The 16,291-nt window shown below is 43.4% G+C and overlaps 1 protein-coding gene across 5 annotated transcripts in view; it reads left to right on the forward strand.

Annotated features, from left to right (window-relative positions):
- The window catches only part of ITGB4 (integrin subunit beta 4), a 43,526-nt gene that overhangs the window by 13,885 nt on the left and 13,350 nt on the right, over nucleotides 1-16,291 (forward strand). For all 5 annotated transcript variants that reach the window (XM_031965820.1, XM_031965819.1, XM_023502537.2 and 2 more), the window contains exons 11-23: nucleotides 33-197; nucleotides 373-449; nucleotides 626-828; nucleotides 7,518-7,621; nucleotides 7,869-7,967; nucleotides 8,108-8,237; nucleotides 8,818-8,940; nucleotides 9,306-9,412; nucleotides 13,214-13,247; nucleotides 13,722-13,892; nucleotides 14,187-14,290; nucleotides 15,264-15,322; nucleotides 15,627-15,650. In XM_031965820.1, the coding sequence (XP_031821680.1) occupies nucleotides 33-197; nucleotides 373-449; nucleotides 626-828; nucleotides 7,518-7,621; nucleotides 7,869-7,967; nucleotides 8,108-8,237; nucleotides 8,818-8,940; nucleotides 9,306-9,412; nucleotides 13,214-13,247; nucleotides 13,722-13,892; nucleotides 14,187-14,290; nucleotides 15,264-15,322; nucleotides 15,627-15,650 (1,400 nt within the window). The remainder of the gene's footprint in view (nucleotides 1-32; nucleotides 198-372; nucleotides 450-625; nucleotides 829-7,517; nucleotides 7,622-7,868; nucleotides 7,968-8,107; nucleotides 8,238-8,817; nucleotides 8,941-9,305; nucleotides 9,413-13,213; nucleotides 13,248-13,721; nucleotides 13,893-14,186; nucleotides 14,291-15,263; nucleotides 15,323-15,626; nucleotides 15,651-16,291) is intronic.

The raw sequence follows: 16,291 nt of genomic DNA on the forward strand, positions 1-16,291 counted from the left end.
AAACCTTCGCTGATGGAGCTCTGCTGCTACAGGGAACTTACCATGTGCAGCTGCGGGCAGTGGAGCAAGTGGACGGGAAGCACGTGTGCCTGCTACCTCCTGAGGATCAGGGAGGAGAAATCCATCTCAAACCCTCCTTCTCCGACGGACTCAGGATCGACACCAGCATCATCTGTGATGTGTGTGATTGTGAGCTGGTAGGTAGTGAGCGCTGTGGGGGAGATCACCCAAGGACTTGGAGCTGGGGGGGGGCGGGGGTCTTTAGTGACCACCCTTCGTGTGGCAGCCACCGGCTGCCACCCTGGCTCTGGGCTTGGTTCCTGCAGGAAAAATGCAGTTCAAGTCCCATCAAAGTCCCCAATCTTGTTACAGCAAAAGGAGCTTCTGTCGACCAAGTGCAGCTCCCACGGGAACTTCACGTGTGGGCACTGTGTGTGCAAGGAGGGCTGGTGAGTGGCAGGGCAGGGGGCAACTGGCGGCCCGGGTTATCCCCCTGCCCTTGATGGAAAGATAGGCAGGGCACAGAAGCTGTGACTCCAAGAGGTCTCAGGGTGGGTGAGACTGAGCAAGCAAAGAAGGGAGGAACTCCTCGTCCGAAAGCTGGTCTTTCCGCGGTCCCTCCCAGGAGTGGCAAGTCTTGTAACTGCTCTACGGGCTCCCTGAGCGACACAAAGCCCTGCATCCCAGAGGGGGAAGACAAGGTTTGCTCTGGGCGAGGAGAATGCCAATGTGGGCGCTGCGTGTGCTATGGAGACGGACGCTACGAAGGACAGTTCTGCCAGCATGATAATTTCCAGTGTCCTAGAACCTCGGGCTTCCTGTGCAATGGTGAGTGGGGCCGGGGGGTGGCTGGGGATCAGAACAAGAAACAGAGTACCTATGTACTCTGAACTCCCTCGCTCATGATCAGACTCATTTGTGATGCTTCTGCCTTTCCCATTCTTTCTCCACGTTTCTCCTTCCCTTCATGCCTTCCTTCAGTCACTTCATCCACAAGTACTCTTAGGTTCCTACTATGTGCCAGATGCTATGCTGGGATTTGGGGGCTCAAGGACAAAAGTCTCAGGGAATTCACAATTTGGATCTTAGGCGACTTAAGTGAATATTGTGTGTATGTGTGTGTGTGTGTAAATAGAAATCATGTATTATAGTTGCTAACACGTCTTCCCCATTAGAAGGGACACTCTTTGAGAGCTCTTCTTTGTATCCCTAGTGTTTAGCTCAGTGTTTAGTACATAATTGTTGTTGTTTATCCTTCATTCTCCAAGACGACCATGACTTCAGGGAGATGTGCAAGTGAGTGGGATTTACTGTGAGCCAGGGCTGGGCAAGGTCACCTGCCTCCCTTTCCCCTCCAGAGCTATCAGGGTCCAGTAGTCAGATATAGATCAGGACAAATGGAGATGGCCTTGGACGCAATGGGAGACTTTGGCTTTTTAAAATTAATGTCTTTCCCAGTTCTCATTTTGACCAAGGCAATGAGGCAGAGAATGGCCTCTTTTCCCTAGTTTAAAAAAAAACCACACACAATCTGGGAGAAGAAAACCCTTAGAATTTCTGTCCAAAACAGAAACAATTGCTATTTACTTTCACTCTGAGACAATCAAGGCCCAAACAATGACCAAGTGGGGCTCAGCTAAGATCCTGTTTGTCAATCGATGAGAACCAGAGTGATTTAAATGTAAGGCACGGTCTTAAACTTTTGATTTTGATTTTAGAAAGAATGATAGAAATAGGGTGAAGGAGGCATGAAATGACATACTCAGTATCCCCTAGTGAGAAAAATCTGGGAAGCAAATGGTGATCCCCTGCTCTCTAAGTAGGCACCCAGGAATTTCCCCCTCCTTTTCCAAATGGCACATAATAGGTGCTTAATAAATGCTTGTTGATTTGACTGAAGGCAAGTTATACGTGAAGAATAAGGAGGCCAGTTTTCCAGGACCATAGTGTGTGTGAAGGTAGAACTAGGTAAGAAAACTGGAAAAATTAGGTTTAGGCCAGTTATGAAGGGCCTTAAATGTCAAACCAAGAAGCCTCCATTTGGGTCCTAATGGTCATAGGGAGTCACTGGAAGTGACTGAGTAGAGGAGGGACATTTAGGGAAATCACTTTGGCACTTGTATGGAGGAAGCATTAGAGTGACACTTGAGGCAGAGAGGATTAGGAGGTTATTCAATAATCCAGGTGAGAGATGGTGAGGGCCTGAACTTGGGTGATGGTAGAAATGGGGATAGAGAAAAAAGGGACAGATGCGAGCGATCTTGTGCAACAAGATTTAGCAACTGAGTTGATATGTGTAGTGGAAAGAAATGAGGTCTGGAAGTTGATCCTGACCTGGGTGGCAAGGGTAGATACTCAAGTGCTGATGAACAAAAATGGAGAAAATTGCAAAATCATGAGCCTGGGTCCACTGCAAACTGATGCTACCTAAATTCAACTGGGTCCTCACTGTAGCAAGGCAATCCTTTTGTGCCTGCCTAATTAATTTACTGGGACAGCAGGATGGCAAAGTAGCTAGAATGTCAGGCCTGGATGTTTATAATAAATGCTTCCCCTTTCTGTCTTTCCACTTTCTTCTATAACTTCCTCATAGAAGTGGAACTTCTTGAGTTCTACTCAAGTGGAACTGTTCTCTCCAAAGTCACCAATGATCTCTTCACTGCCAAATCTAATGGCCTTTTTTTCAGTCATTATCATCTTGACCTCTCTACAGCTTTTAACTCTTGGATGCTTTCTTTTCTCTAGGTTTCCATGACATTACTCTATCATGGCTTTTCTCTTATTTGTCTGACTGCATCTTCACTTCTTGTCTGACTAGATCTTCATCCAGGCACATACAATAAAGGTGGATATCCCCTAGGACTATGTCTTAGACACTGTTCCACTCCCTCTATACTATTTCACTTTGATTTCATCAGCTTGTAGAAGAAATCGTCTCATAGATGCTAGATGTCCAGTAAATATCTTAAACTCACTATCCAGTGGCTTTCTATCATGTCCAGAGTCAAATATAAAATTCTCTCTTTGGCATTTAAAGTCCTTCATACCCAAACTCCAATCTTCTTACAATATATACACCATGTACTCTGTGACCCAGTGACAGTGAGACATACTCTGCCCTTCCAAAGTCCCTCAAGTCCCAGATTAAAAAATCTCACCTTCTACAAATCAGCCTTTTTTGTTCTCCTTCAATGCATGTACTTTCCCTTTGTTGGTTATTTCCAACTTATCCTAACCCCAAATGGGGTCAGAAGACTGAAATAACCAAACAACAATAATCTTATTTGTAATAATTGTGCGCATGTTGTTGCCATTAGATTGTGAGTTCCTCAAGGATAGGGACTTCTTTTAACTTTCTTTGTATCCCCAAAACTTAATAAAGTAGTAGGCACTTATCAACTGACTGCACTCAATAGAAATAGAGAAGTTCAGAAGAAGGGGAAAGATAGTGAGTTGTTTGGGGCATGTTGAGCGATAGATGCCTGAGTCACATATCGTTCAAAATGTCAGACAGGAATGTGATGATGCAGAACTGGAGCTCAAGATAAAGGCTGGATATATAGATTTGGGAGTCAGCAGCAGTGATAATAATGAAACTCATGAGGTGCTGAAGAGATCACCAAGAAAGTATAGAGAAAAGAGAGAAGAGGATCCAGATCAGAGACTTGGGGTTTGCTCTCATTTAGGGGGTGCTCTGGATGATCATTCTGCAAAGGGGACTTAGAAGGGACAGACAAATAAGAGGAAAACCAAGAAAGAGCAGTGTCAGGAAAACCTGGAGAGGAATGAGAATCCAAGAAGAGAAGTGGTCAAAAGTATCCAGGGCTACAGAGAGGTCAAGGAAGATAAGATTTTACAATTGAGAGATCAGTGGCCAACTTGGAGAAAGCAATTTAAGTTGAGTAATGAGGTTAGAAGCTAAATTACAAAGGATTGAGAGGAAATGAAGAGAATGAATATAAATGACTTTTTCTAAGAATTTGACTGAAAAAAGAAGAGAACATACAGTGATAACTTAGGTTTTTTTTAGGTTGTATTTTTTTTTTTTTTAAGAATAAGGGATAGTATTTTTACCTTTTGTTGTTTGCTTGTTGCTTTTTTTTCTTTTTCAGGTTTTTTTCCCCCTTTTAGTCTAATTTTTCTTGTGCAGCATTGCAAATATAGAAATATGGAGGGGGAAGGAGGAAATAGAAGAAGAAAGATTTGGAACACAGGAATTTTGCAGGAATGAATGTTGAAAACTATCTTTGATGTATTGGGGAAAATAAAATACTATTAAAGAAAAAAAAGAATGAGGGATACTTTGGAAGATTTGTAGAGAGTGGAAAGGAAACCATTGGATAGGGAGAGATTGAAGACCAGAGAGAAAGAGGAGGTGACTATATAAGAGCAATTTGCTGAAGAAAGTGAGAGTAGAACCCCAGGATTACAGATGTAGAGTGGAAGTGTTCTTAACTGTCATCTAGGATAATCCCTTCATTTTACAAATGAGGAAACTGAGGATCAAGAAGAGTACCAATAGAAAGCTTGGCTATGGTGATTAGATCTACCTCTTCTCTTTTTTTCTTTTCTGCCTTAAAAAACTCCCAATATAGTCATCAGTAGTAGCTAACTAATAGATAATACTATAATCTCTTTCAGTCATCGTAACAATACATTCACATGTGTGTCAATAAAAAAATAAAGCTCTCTTTTATGTCACTAAAGACCTTACTATTAGCTCAAAATATTTATCTTTAAAGTCCAGAGTATGTAGGTTCACTTTTCTCCCTTCCTCTTCTTATTCCTGCTATTTCAGGGAGAGAGTTTGAGTTATACCTCAAATTCTTGGTATTCAGTCATGTCGTCATGTCAGAGCTCCTTGATCACAGAAGAAATCTTTATCTTCCTTATCCACTGAGCAGAAAGTGGATTGTTCTATAGTACATTTGGGGAGAAAAAAAATTTCTTCTAACTACAGTGTTTCCCCTTACTACTTATTTCTCCAGAGCTAACATTCAGAATGCAGTGTCAGCTTATCTTTATCTAGATAAATCCATTATAAAGCTTTAAACTGCAAATGAAAAAAAAAAAAAGATATTAAAAAAAGAACTGAAAACTCCCAAATAGTAAATAACGCAATGTTGGTTTCCCAGGCAATAATAAGGCAGGGCAGGAGAGAGAGGAGATAAAGAGTAGATAATTTCACCAAGTCTCCAGCATTTAAGAACACTCTAGGCAAAAACAAGTTCTGTCCAGATATCATTCCTTAAGTCAATAAGTGAACCAAAATTCTAGTTTCTCAGAATTATCATCAGTTCTTTAATCAATCAGCCCTTCTTTTCTAGTTAACTCTCCTTACTGACCTGCGTCCATACCTCCTTCCACTTCTCCACAGAAACCCATTGTTTCCCAGGCTCCTCTCCTATTTGCTTCCCATATCTCTTAATCTTTCAGTTTTCTCCCCGCTGGGAAAACTGAATTTCTAGCAGACCTTGCTGATGACAGAGGGTTACATTCATATACACATAATATATACATACATAATTTTTACACATTACAAGATATTATTACAATAATTTTGGTGCATTATTTCCAAATGTGGACATTTTACACAGCTGTGTATTTCTCATATTTGTCATTTTTCATACATCAATGCATTACAGTACAGTATTTCCCAACCACTGGACTTTACTTTGTTTCTATTCATTTGTTATTATAAATATGATAATTATAAACATCTTTGTACAAATAGATTTTTCTCTTCTTTGCCTTCATTTGGGGTGCTTTTATCATTCACAAAAATTCATGAAAAAGACTGAAATTTATGTTAGTTTAAGGCGTACAAACATACACACAAATGGAAATCAGAGATTTTTAAAGTGCTGAAATGTATCTGCCATTTAGGTTTCTGGGAAAATTATACTTCTTTGCAGCCCACATAACCACTACAGGACTACGAAAATATAAAGTACTATTTCCACTAGCACAACTTCCATTACCCCCAGCAATACAACCATGTAATCAAATGGTGTGACTATTTTGGTGGCTTTGTTGTACAGAGCCAGATTGCTTTTGGGAAAGATAATGAAAATTCACATAACCACCAGCAGTCTCTGAATGTGTCTGTTTCTTCATAACCCTGACAACCTTAAGTTTCTCTTTTCTGCCTTAGTTAATATGTGTGCATATATATTACATATGTATAATATATAACATATATGTTATATATGTGTGTATATACATTTTTCAAATTTTTCCACTTAATGGATGCTGGATTTTTTGGCATCTCTATAACTAGCATTGATGCTGAACATTTTCTCGAGTATGTTAAATATATATGCTTCCTCTTCTGTGAAGTATTTGTTTTATATTCCTTCTATTCAGGTCAACAAAAAAAAAACATTTATTAAACCACTTACTATTTTCAAGGCAGTCAGCTAAGTACTGGGATCTTGTATCAGCTATGGCCTTTAATCATTGGTCCAAATTCTAGATTTTCTTAAAGAAGGGCTACCTCAAGTATACCCAACTGGGAATTAGGAGATCTAAGTTTATTCTAGCCCCTACCACTAACTACTGTATTTCTCTGGACAAATCAGTTTCCTCCTCTATAAAGTGAAGGATTTGTACCATAGGTTATTAATCTGAAGTCTGTGAACTTTGTTCTTTAAAAAATATATTTTTGTAAAGGTATTTTAATATCATTGGTTACCTTTGTAATCCTATTTATTTTATTTTATGCATTTAAAACACTATTCTGAGAAAAGTTTCACCAGACTATCAAAGGGTTCTATGATTTAAAAAAAAAAAAAAGTTAAGAAATCCTAGTATCAGTGATTTTGAAGGTCCCTTCAAGTTACAATATTCTGTGGTTCTTAGTCTCACCTCCTTTGGGGAGTCTCCTCTCATTACTCCAATCACTATCAATCTTTCCCTGCTCTGAATTCTTCTTGCACACATTTTAACACATTGTTGTTATTTTGTCAGATAATTCTTGTTTTCTCTCAAGATTAAAATCTCCTTAAGGCAGACAACTCTGATAGTGATTATAAAGAGAAAAATCTTAACATATATTTCTACCATTTTTAACATATATTGGACTATTTGCCATCGAGAGGAGGGGATGGGGGAGGAAAAATTGGAACACAAGATTTTACAAGGGATAATGTTGAAGAATTGCCCACACATATGTTTTGGAAAATAAAAAGCTTTAATAAAGGGGGAAAAAAGAGAAAAATCTAGGGAGATTGGGTAATGACACAGAGATTAGATATTCTGGTATTGAGAGGGTATATCAGCAATACAGACTAGTACAGTGTAACTTCCCAGGCTTTCCTGGAGGTTAGAAAAAAAAGTTGCCCGTGAAGGGAGAGAGGGAGATTGAAGCATTGGGACTCTGGGAATGACATAAAGGACCATGAATTATGGGGAAGATTGTTTTATAGCCTTTCTATTCAGTTCAACAAAAAATGAAGAACTAAGCCAGCCACTTTGGAAGTATGAGTTCTATTTTCCTTGCTCCCCACTCCCTGCAGACCGGGGCCGCTGCTCCATGGGCCAGTGCATATGTGAAAAGGGCTGGACAGGAAAGAGCTGTGAGTGTCCACTCAGCAACGCCACCTGCATCGACAGCAATGGGGTATGCCTGGGAGCTGGACGGGCCCAGTCATTCTGGACGGGTCGCTGGAATGAACTGAAGATGTTTCTTGGGGATGGGGGTTGGGAGTCTCCTAGAATTTGGGGCAAAATACTCGAGGACTGTACCGAGCTTTATTCTGGGGAGAGAGCGGAGGTTCGCGAGGTCCTCTTCTCAGCAAAGGGCTGGCCAAACTCGGGTCTCTCTGGCTGCTGAGGGAACGTCAGGCTAACAGACTCTCTCTCTGCAGGGCATATGTAATGGGCGAGGGCGCTGTGAGTGTGGACGTTGCCACTGTGACCAAGTCTCCCTCTACACTGATACCACCTGTGAGATCAGCTACTCTGCAGTGAGCACGGACAGGGCCTGGGGAGAGGGGAGGAACGGATGTGGCAGTGGGTGCCTCTGACCCTCTCCTGAAGGTGGTTCTGGGGTCCAGGGGCCTCTCTTCACCCACCCATCACCGTATCTGCCCCCTTCTCCACTCAGGCATTCCTAGGGGTATGTGAGGACCTGCGTTCCTGTGTTCAGTGCCAAGCCTGGGGCACAGGGGTGAAGAAGGGGCAGAAGTGTGCTAGCTGTAACTTCAAGGTGAAGATGGTGGAGGAGCTGAAGAAAGGTAAGAGACTTTGGACAGAAAATGCCAGTTGCATCCAGAAAAAGAACTAAGGAGACTGAATGTAAATCAACAATGCTATGTTCACTTCTTTTTTTCTGTTTTTTTTTTTTTAATCTCTCACATAGTTTTTCATTTTGCTCTGATTTTTCTCTCCCAACATGATTCATAAAATAATGTGAATTAAAAATAAATAAATAAATTTACTAGGAAAAAAAGACAAATTAGAATTGAGCAAATAGAATCTAATGACTTTATGAGAAATCAAGATACAATAAAGCAGAACAACAACAACCAAAAGGTAATAGGAACACTGTGAGCATATCCTAGGGAGGTTGGGAGAGTGAGGGACAGTGGCACATAATATCTCAGGCTAGGCAAACTCTTCTCTATAGGCTAGGAATATTCTCAGAATGGCCCTAGGCAAAGACCTGGACCTTTGTCCATTGCTCTCTGGGATGGTGCTTACTTCCTTACCTCATCTTTCTCCCATTCCTGGGGAGGGAATTAGGAGGCAGAAGGGTGGGAGCAGTGTGCTCTTAGGGACTCTACCTAATGGGATAGCATGTTGTGGTGAATACAGCAGAAGAAGTGTTGGAATACTGTTCCTTCCGTGATGAGGATGATGACTGCACATACAGCTATACTGTAGAAGGGAACGAAGCCATTGGACCCAACAGCACCGTTCTTGTGCATAAGAAAAAAGGTGAGGGCCATTGAGACCCATGGAGGGAAATGACTTAGATCCGGGGCCAAGAGAGAGAAAGGGAAGGAGGGAGGGAGCACCTGCCCCATGTGGGAAAGGAAACAGGATGGGATGTCCCAAGGGGCTACTAGAACAAAGTTGATTTCCTTCTGCTTTTCCCCAAGAAGTTTCCCAAAGACACTCTTGGTCAATATAGACAAGTCACTTACTTCCCTTTTTATTCCTCAGTTTCCTTATCTGTAAAATGAGAGATTTGGACTAGATGCTTTCCAAGGTCTCTACTATTCTGCAGTTTTACAAGTCTGTTTCATGGTTCCTTTCCACGCCTCCCCATCTCATCCCTTTTTGTGTCTGCCCCGTCCTAGACTGTCCTCCTGGAACCTTCTGGTGGCTCATCCCGTTGCTTATCTTCCTCCTGCTGCTCTTGGCCCTGCTGCTGCTGCTCTGCTGGAAGTACTGTGCCTGCTGCAAGGTAAGCCCCCCGCCCCTGATCCACCTTATCATTCTGACCTCAAGGGCCAGTCTTACTGTGTCCTTTCATATGGTCCCAGATCAATCAGCTGATCAGTCTAACTAACATTTATAAAATACCTGCCAAGTTACATGGGGATATGGAAGACATGTAGCTCCTGACTTGTAAGAAATTAGTGTTGTTGGTTATAGAAGATGGGCATACAGGAGACTCTTTTGAAAAGCACCAAAAAGGTGTAAAAGGTATATCTCTTTGATGTAAGACTGGAAAAGAGGTGGAGTGGTTTATATAGCAGAAAAGAAATAGCCAATGGTCAAGGCACACGTGTCACTGGTACCCACGAAACGACAAGAGAGCTAGAGGAAAGCCTTCACTACTTTGGGGAGACACCTATAGAGGACGTAATCAAGAATCATTGAGGATGTGATAGTAGAGATGATTGCAACCTGCACCATTGAAAGCTGTATCCAAACTGATCAGATAACAGATCCATTGATCAGGAAGCATTTGTTAAGTGCCTACTATGTGCCAAGCATTATACTAGGTACTAGATATGCAAGGAATTAGCCAGGGGCAACCATGTGTACATATATAAAATAATGCAAAGATAAGATTCTGTAGAAGATTAGGAGGGACAGAGGCTTTGCATCTGGGGGATCAGGGAAGGCACTTTCAGCTGAGCCTGGAAGAAAACTTTGGAGCTAAGAAGTAAAGGTCAGGAGAGAATACTAACTGGACACAGGGGCATTGTGGCCCATTTTGGCTGGACTGAAGAGTGAATGAAAAGGCATAATATGTAATACATCTGGAAAAGTAGGTTGGGGTTAGACTGAAAGGCTCATGGGATCAATAGCTTAATGCATCAACCAACCATCAATAAGCATTTATGAAGCAGCTGGTGGTGTGGTACTGGATGATGGAGTACCTGTGATTTTGTGGTATTAATTGATAGACCAAAATTGGTCCAAGTAGCAGGGACTCTACCACACCTTGTTGCATCTCGGCTTCGGAGGCTGTACAATCGTCTGCAAACAAAAACCATGCACCAAAGCTCCCTCCACTTTAGTTCTGGCTTGCAGTCTGTTCCGGTTGAAGTATTTACTTACCACGGTAAGCGTATGTTTGCAATGTTTGTCTACATTGAACACTTTTGATAACCTGGCTGAAAACAGCATGCTAAAAAGCATGGGAGCAAGCACACAATCTTGTTTCACTCCTTTGGTGACTAGGAATTGATTATGTGACATGGGAGCCTGGGCACAGGACCTCCAGCATGGCGTGCCCTCATCAGAGAAGGTGCTGTGCTCTGTGAGCAAAGCAGAAGTGAATTAGTTCAGAAAAAACGTGAGATCTGCAAAGTTAGAAAAGCCACGCAAATATTCAGAGGAACGATTTCTGTACGACGTGTGGCAGAGCCACAGAGCCAGTCAAACATACTGTAACTTCACTAACATTTTGGTCCTCTGAGGATAAAGGACAAAATCCATGAAGCACTTATCATATGCCAAGCACTAGGTTAAATTCTGGGAATCTACATAAAAATTAAAGATGGTTCTTTTCTTCAGAGAGCTCAGGGAACATCCGCATTTAGGAGGTGTGATATCCCACTTAGGGGATGATGATCCAGCAAAGGAAATTGAGAAGCAGTAATCAGACAAGTAGAAGAACCAAGAGAGAACGGTGTCAGGAAAACCCCAGTAGGCTGGGGTCAGAGAGGGAAGTATCCAAAACAAGAGATGATCAAAAGCATCAAGATCAAATAGGATGAAGATTGAGAAAAGGCCATTCGAATCAGATTTTGTCCTGAAGAGATCATTGACAACTTTGGAGAAAGCCATTTCAGTTATGAAATTAGAAACCAAATGGTTAAAAGGAAGCAGAGGCAATGAGTGTATTAGACATCTTCTTCTAGGAGTCTGAGAGAAAGAGAAGTTATAGATGGGCTTGATGGGCTAGTTTTTGGTTTTGGTTTTGTCAACATTGTTAAGAACATGCAGACTTGGACGAGTTTGCAAGAAGTGGGGAGGGGACCAGAAGATAGGAAGAGATTGAAGATTAGAGAAGCTGTGGAGATGATTGTGGGGCATTCTGCTTGAGAAGATAAGAAGGGTTTGAATCAAGCATATTTAGGTTGTCCTGGTGAAGACAAGAACCGCCTCCATCGGACTTCAAGGAGGACAGCGTGATGTCAAGAACTTATGAGATGTAGATGAGAAGAGAGAGCCATGATTTTCTCATTCAAGAACGAGGCAGTCAATTGAGAGAGAAAGGGGAAGTAGAGGAGACTTGAGCAGAGGGGAAACGGGTTTAGATCGGCAGCTGAGGGGAGTTAGAGGATCAGTCTGGGAGGAGAATATTTCCTTACCATAGTGAGGATCCAGATGAGATTAGATAAAATCAATTTGTGGCAGATCCAGTCAGCTGGCTTGCATGACTTCCTTCAGTACTGTTCAACAGCTCAAGTAAGGGCAGAGAAGGGGGGATGGTGAGGAAATGGTCTAAGTTTGGCAAGGAAAGAGTAGTGATAGGAAACACAATGAAAAGATTCGAAAATAAAATGTTCAGGATGTAAAGGTATGGATGGGCCGCAATCTGTACCATTGAAGGTTGTGGCCACACAGATCCATCCGTTAGTCAATCAGGAAGCATTTATTAAGCGACTACTACGTGCCAGACACTGTACCAGGCACTAGGAATACAAAGATCTTACAATCTAGCCAAGGAAGACAGTAGGTACATATTGTAGATAGAATACTAAACTTGGAGTCAAGAAGGCTTGAATTTAAAAATGGCTTCAAACACTGTGTGATGTTGGGCAAAAACACTTTAGTCTCTTCATCTATAAAATGGGGATAATAATAACACCTACCTCCTAAGGTTGTTGTAAGGATCAATTGACAATGTTTATAGAGCACTTAGCATAGTATCTGGCACACAGTAGACACTTAAATGCTCCCCTTCCTTCCTCCCTCCCTCCCTCTCTTCCTTTCTTTCTTCCTTCTTTCCTTTCTACCTTTCTTCCTTCTATCCATCCTTCCTTCCTTTCTTCCTTCCTTCCTTCCTATCTTCCTTCCTTCTGTCCATCCTTCCTTTCTTCCTTCCTTCCTTTCTTCCTTCTTTCCTTTTTCTTCTATAGGGATGTTAAAAATATGTACAAAGAAAATTTAAGATCATTTCAAAGAGAAGGAAAAAGGGTTCTTTTTTTCAATGTTTTACTGATATTTTTATATTGCTCTCATTTTCCAAGGATTACTTCCTACCTTCAGTAGAAGCCTCTTTTGTAACTATAAAGTACAATTAACAAAATAAACACTTTGACTAAAATGTATGTCCCCTTCCACACTTATAACATACCACCTTTCTCTCAAGAGGTAAGAGGCATGGTTCACTTTGGTCTCCTGAAAGCACAACTAGTGATTGCCTTAATCAGAGTTCTGCAGTCTTTCAGGGTTGTTGCAGCAGTATAGACTGTTTTGGTTAATTAAAGGTTGGAGTCTGAGAAGGGAAGAAAGGGAAAGCAGAACAGGAGTGATAACCTGGAAGGCCTGGAGATCCTATGGTAGGATAGAGACTAGGCTAGGTGAAATGGGACAAGACCTTCATGGATACTTTTCTGTCCGCTCCTGCCATCATAATTTCTAATACCCGCTCCCTAATACCCTGGCACCAGTTGGTACTACCAGGCTTCTCAAGAGAGAGGTCACTACCTTGCCCCTGAGGCAAGAAGCAGGTAGCCCAGAGCAGGAGCAGCTTAGGTTTCTAGACTTTCTTCCCTTTATGTTCCTTCTTTCTATTTCACAGGCCTGCCTGGCCCTGCTCCCCTGCTGCAACAAAGGTACTGCTGGGGCACTGACATGGGAATGGGGGGCCCTGGCATGGGGGTGGGGGCTCTGGCATGGGGATGGGGGGCACTGGCATGGGGATGAGGGCCCTGGCATGGGGATGAGCCCTGGCATGGGGATGGGGGCTCTGGCATGGGGATGGGGGCCCTGGCATGAGGATGGGGGCTCTGGCATGGAGATGGGGGCCCTGGCATGGGGATGGGGACTCTGGCATGGGGATGGGGGCCCTGGCATGGGGATGGGGGCTCTGGCATGGGGATGGGGGGCACTGGCAGAAGACTTTCACTTCCTGAGGGCAGAAGGAGAGGAGGGAAAGAGGGAGCAAGAATTCCCAGATGGGATAGTAGATTAATCTCAGCATAATGGAAGCTGAGAAAGTGACTTCAGATACCTTTGTCTGCCCTCCTGAGCTCCATAAGCATCATGAGGGTGACACTGGTACTGAAATCCCTCTGCCCCTCCTGCAGGCCACATGGTGGGCTTCAAGGAAGATCACTATGTGTTGAGGGAGAACCTCATGGCTTCGGACCACCTGGACACGCCAATGGTACGCAGTGGAAACCTGAAAGGGCGCGACATGGTCCGCTGGAAGATCAACAATGGCATCACCAGCCATGCTGCCAATCCCAAAGAGCTGGGTAAGGGGATAACCGGGGGTACCCTTCTCGGAAAGGAGTCCTGAGCCAGGGATTGTGGATGCTGCTTGCCTTGAATCAGGGTTCCAAAGGACACTCATCTTAATTCCCTAAAGGACCTCTGACAGAGTTCTAAGAGCCAAGAGCAGCCAACTATGGAACCAACTTCCATTTTCTTCCTACCACTAAAAATCCCCACCCTCTACCAGGCTTGTTATCCACCAGGCCATTTATCCATGACAAGAGTTCTAGCCTCCATGACAGAGGACCGACCTGACCTGTCCCTTTCCCACCCAGTCCCATTTAGGTTATCCCTGCGCCTTGCCCGCCTCTGCACCGAGAACCTGCTGAAACCTGATACTCGGGAGTGTGATCAGCTGCGCCAGGAAGTGGAAGAAAATGTAAGACTGAGGGCAGTGCCTGCTGGAGGGGAAAGAATGGAGATTCTCTGGGCCAGGGTGGGAGGGAGGAAAAGAGTATATGGGAAGGAGAGAACCCAAGGAGAGGCTCTGGAGAGTTAGTCCAGGAACAAGAGGCTCCTGTTGGAGAATCTACCCTTTGCCTTTTTCCAAAAAATAAAGCTGCACTGGTCTGAGCTCCTGGAAACTCTCTGCTCCTGGCCTGAGTCTGTTTGCTCACTCCAGGAGGATTCTGGTTAGAGGTTCATTCTTGGTTCTGAATCCGTTATCAACATTTATTCATTGCTTACTCTTTGATCGGCACTGGGCCCAGCACTAAGGATACAAAGAAAAAGCAAAAACTGTCCTTCCTTCAAGAAGCACGCATTCTAAGGGAGAGACAATGTGGAGAGATGTACGTGACTTAAAAAAGTACAAAGGTTAGAGAAGAGATTACTAGCAATTGAGGGGAACAAGAAAGGCATGATGGTGCACGCTTGGAGTTCCTTCTGCGGGAGAGGCTGAGGCTGCTGGATCGCCTGGGGTCTGGATTTCTGAACTGCAGCAGGGCAAAAGGCAACTAGGTGTTTGCCATTAAATGGCAAAGGGGATGACGGGCTACCAGGGGAGATGCATTGGGCCAGTCAGGGAAATGGAGTCGTTTAAAGTTTCCATACTCATCAGTGTTAAGAGGAGACCTATTATAAGTGGCTGTTGCCCTTCTAGGCTGGATGAGATAGGGAGATGCAGGCTCAAAAGAAGGGGGGGGGGAAGGAATAAAAAGGAGGGGAAGAGAAGAAAGGGAAAGGGCAACGCCTCCTAAATGTCAAAGGAAGCCAGGGATCCCAAGGGGAGCAGGTGAAGAGGGAGGGCATTTCAGAAATGGGGGACAGTGAGAACAAAGGCAGTCATGGTTTTTCCTGTGCCAGATTGTCCCAAGGAGACACCCTCATCCCCCCTCTCTGTTCTCTTCCAGCTGAATGAAGTTTACAGACAGATTCCAGGGGTTCACAAGCTTCAGCACACCAAGTTTCGGTGAGTACTTAACATCCCTATAGAGACAGAGATACCACATAGAGCCCATTGGTTAGGCCCATTGGTTGCCTGTGCCATGCTGATCCCAAGCTTTCCAGATGGCATTTCAGAAGATGGCCCATCCCATTGGTCCTGCGCAGCCCTATACTAATTCTACAGCCTGGTCATAGATTATGAGGCGGGCTGCTAGTACAGGAAAACACCAAAAGTCCTGAATATCCCTGCCCCACCCACTCCCACCTCTAGCCCTTCTCAAGAGTCTAAAAAAAGCACAGCTCATTTATTTCTTCTGTTTCTCCCACAGGCAACAGCCCAATGCTGGGAAAAAGTGAGTAGAGCTTTAGCTGGTAGCCCTAGGACTATCACTCTTGGACATCTGTCCCTTTCTCCTGCTTTTCTCTGTTTATCTGCCTTAGCATTTTCTCTCCTTTGGGGGTGGGGAAGGGAGTGAGGGAAAGAAAAGAGCAATGGAATGTACAGCTGCAGTAGAGAGCTTGCATTCCACTAATTTCATGCCAACTGAGGGGTCCTGTGCCTGGCAGCGTTATTCAAAAAAGCATATGGCATCTGAACCCTCACAATGCTTTGTTTTCTTAGTCCCAGACCCTGAGCATTCCTGTATGTCATTATATGTCTGATTATGGGAAATACAGAGGGCTCCACTAAGAAAGAATTATTTAGGGATGAGGAAGGTGTCCCCTTGACAATCTTCTCAGGTGCCCCCAAAAAACAGGTTAGCATCCTTCCCTCCTTTTTCCTTTCTTCTTTTTTTCCTTTCTTTGTTTCTTTCTCTCCTTTCTTCCTTCTTTCTCTTCTGAGAGGTTAGCAAGAAAAGCAACCAGTATCTCACTCATGACCTCCCACTATTCCCAGTTGGTGACCTACATTCGTGTTGGTAGGAAGTCAGAAAATCAGTGAAGAATTTACAGATTTGAGAGTTGGAGGAGGGGAGAGATAAAGAATTGGAAA

Source organism: Sarcophilus harrisii, chromosome 4, assembly GCF_902635505.1.
Source record: "Sarcophilus harrisii chromosome 4, mSarHar1.11, whole genome shotgun sequence".
NCBI lineage: Eukaryota > Metazoa > Chordata > Mammalia > Dasyuromorphia > Dasyuridae > Sarcophilus > Sarcophilus harrisii.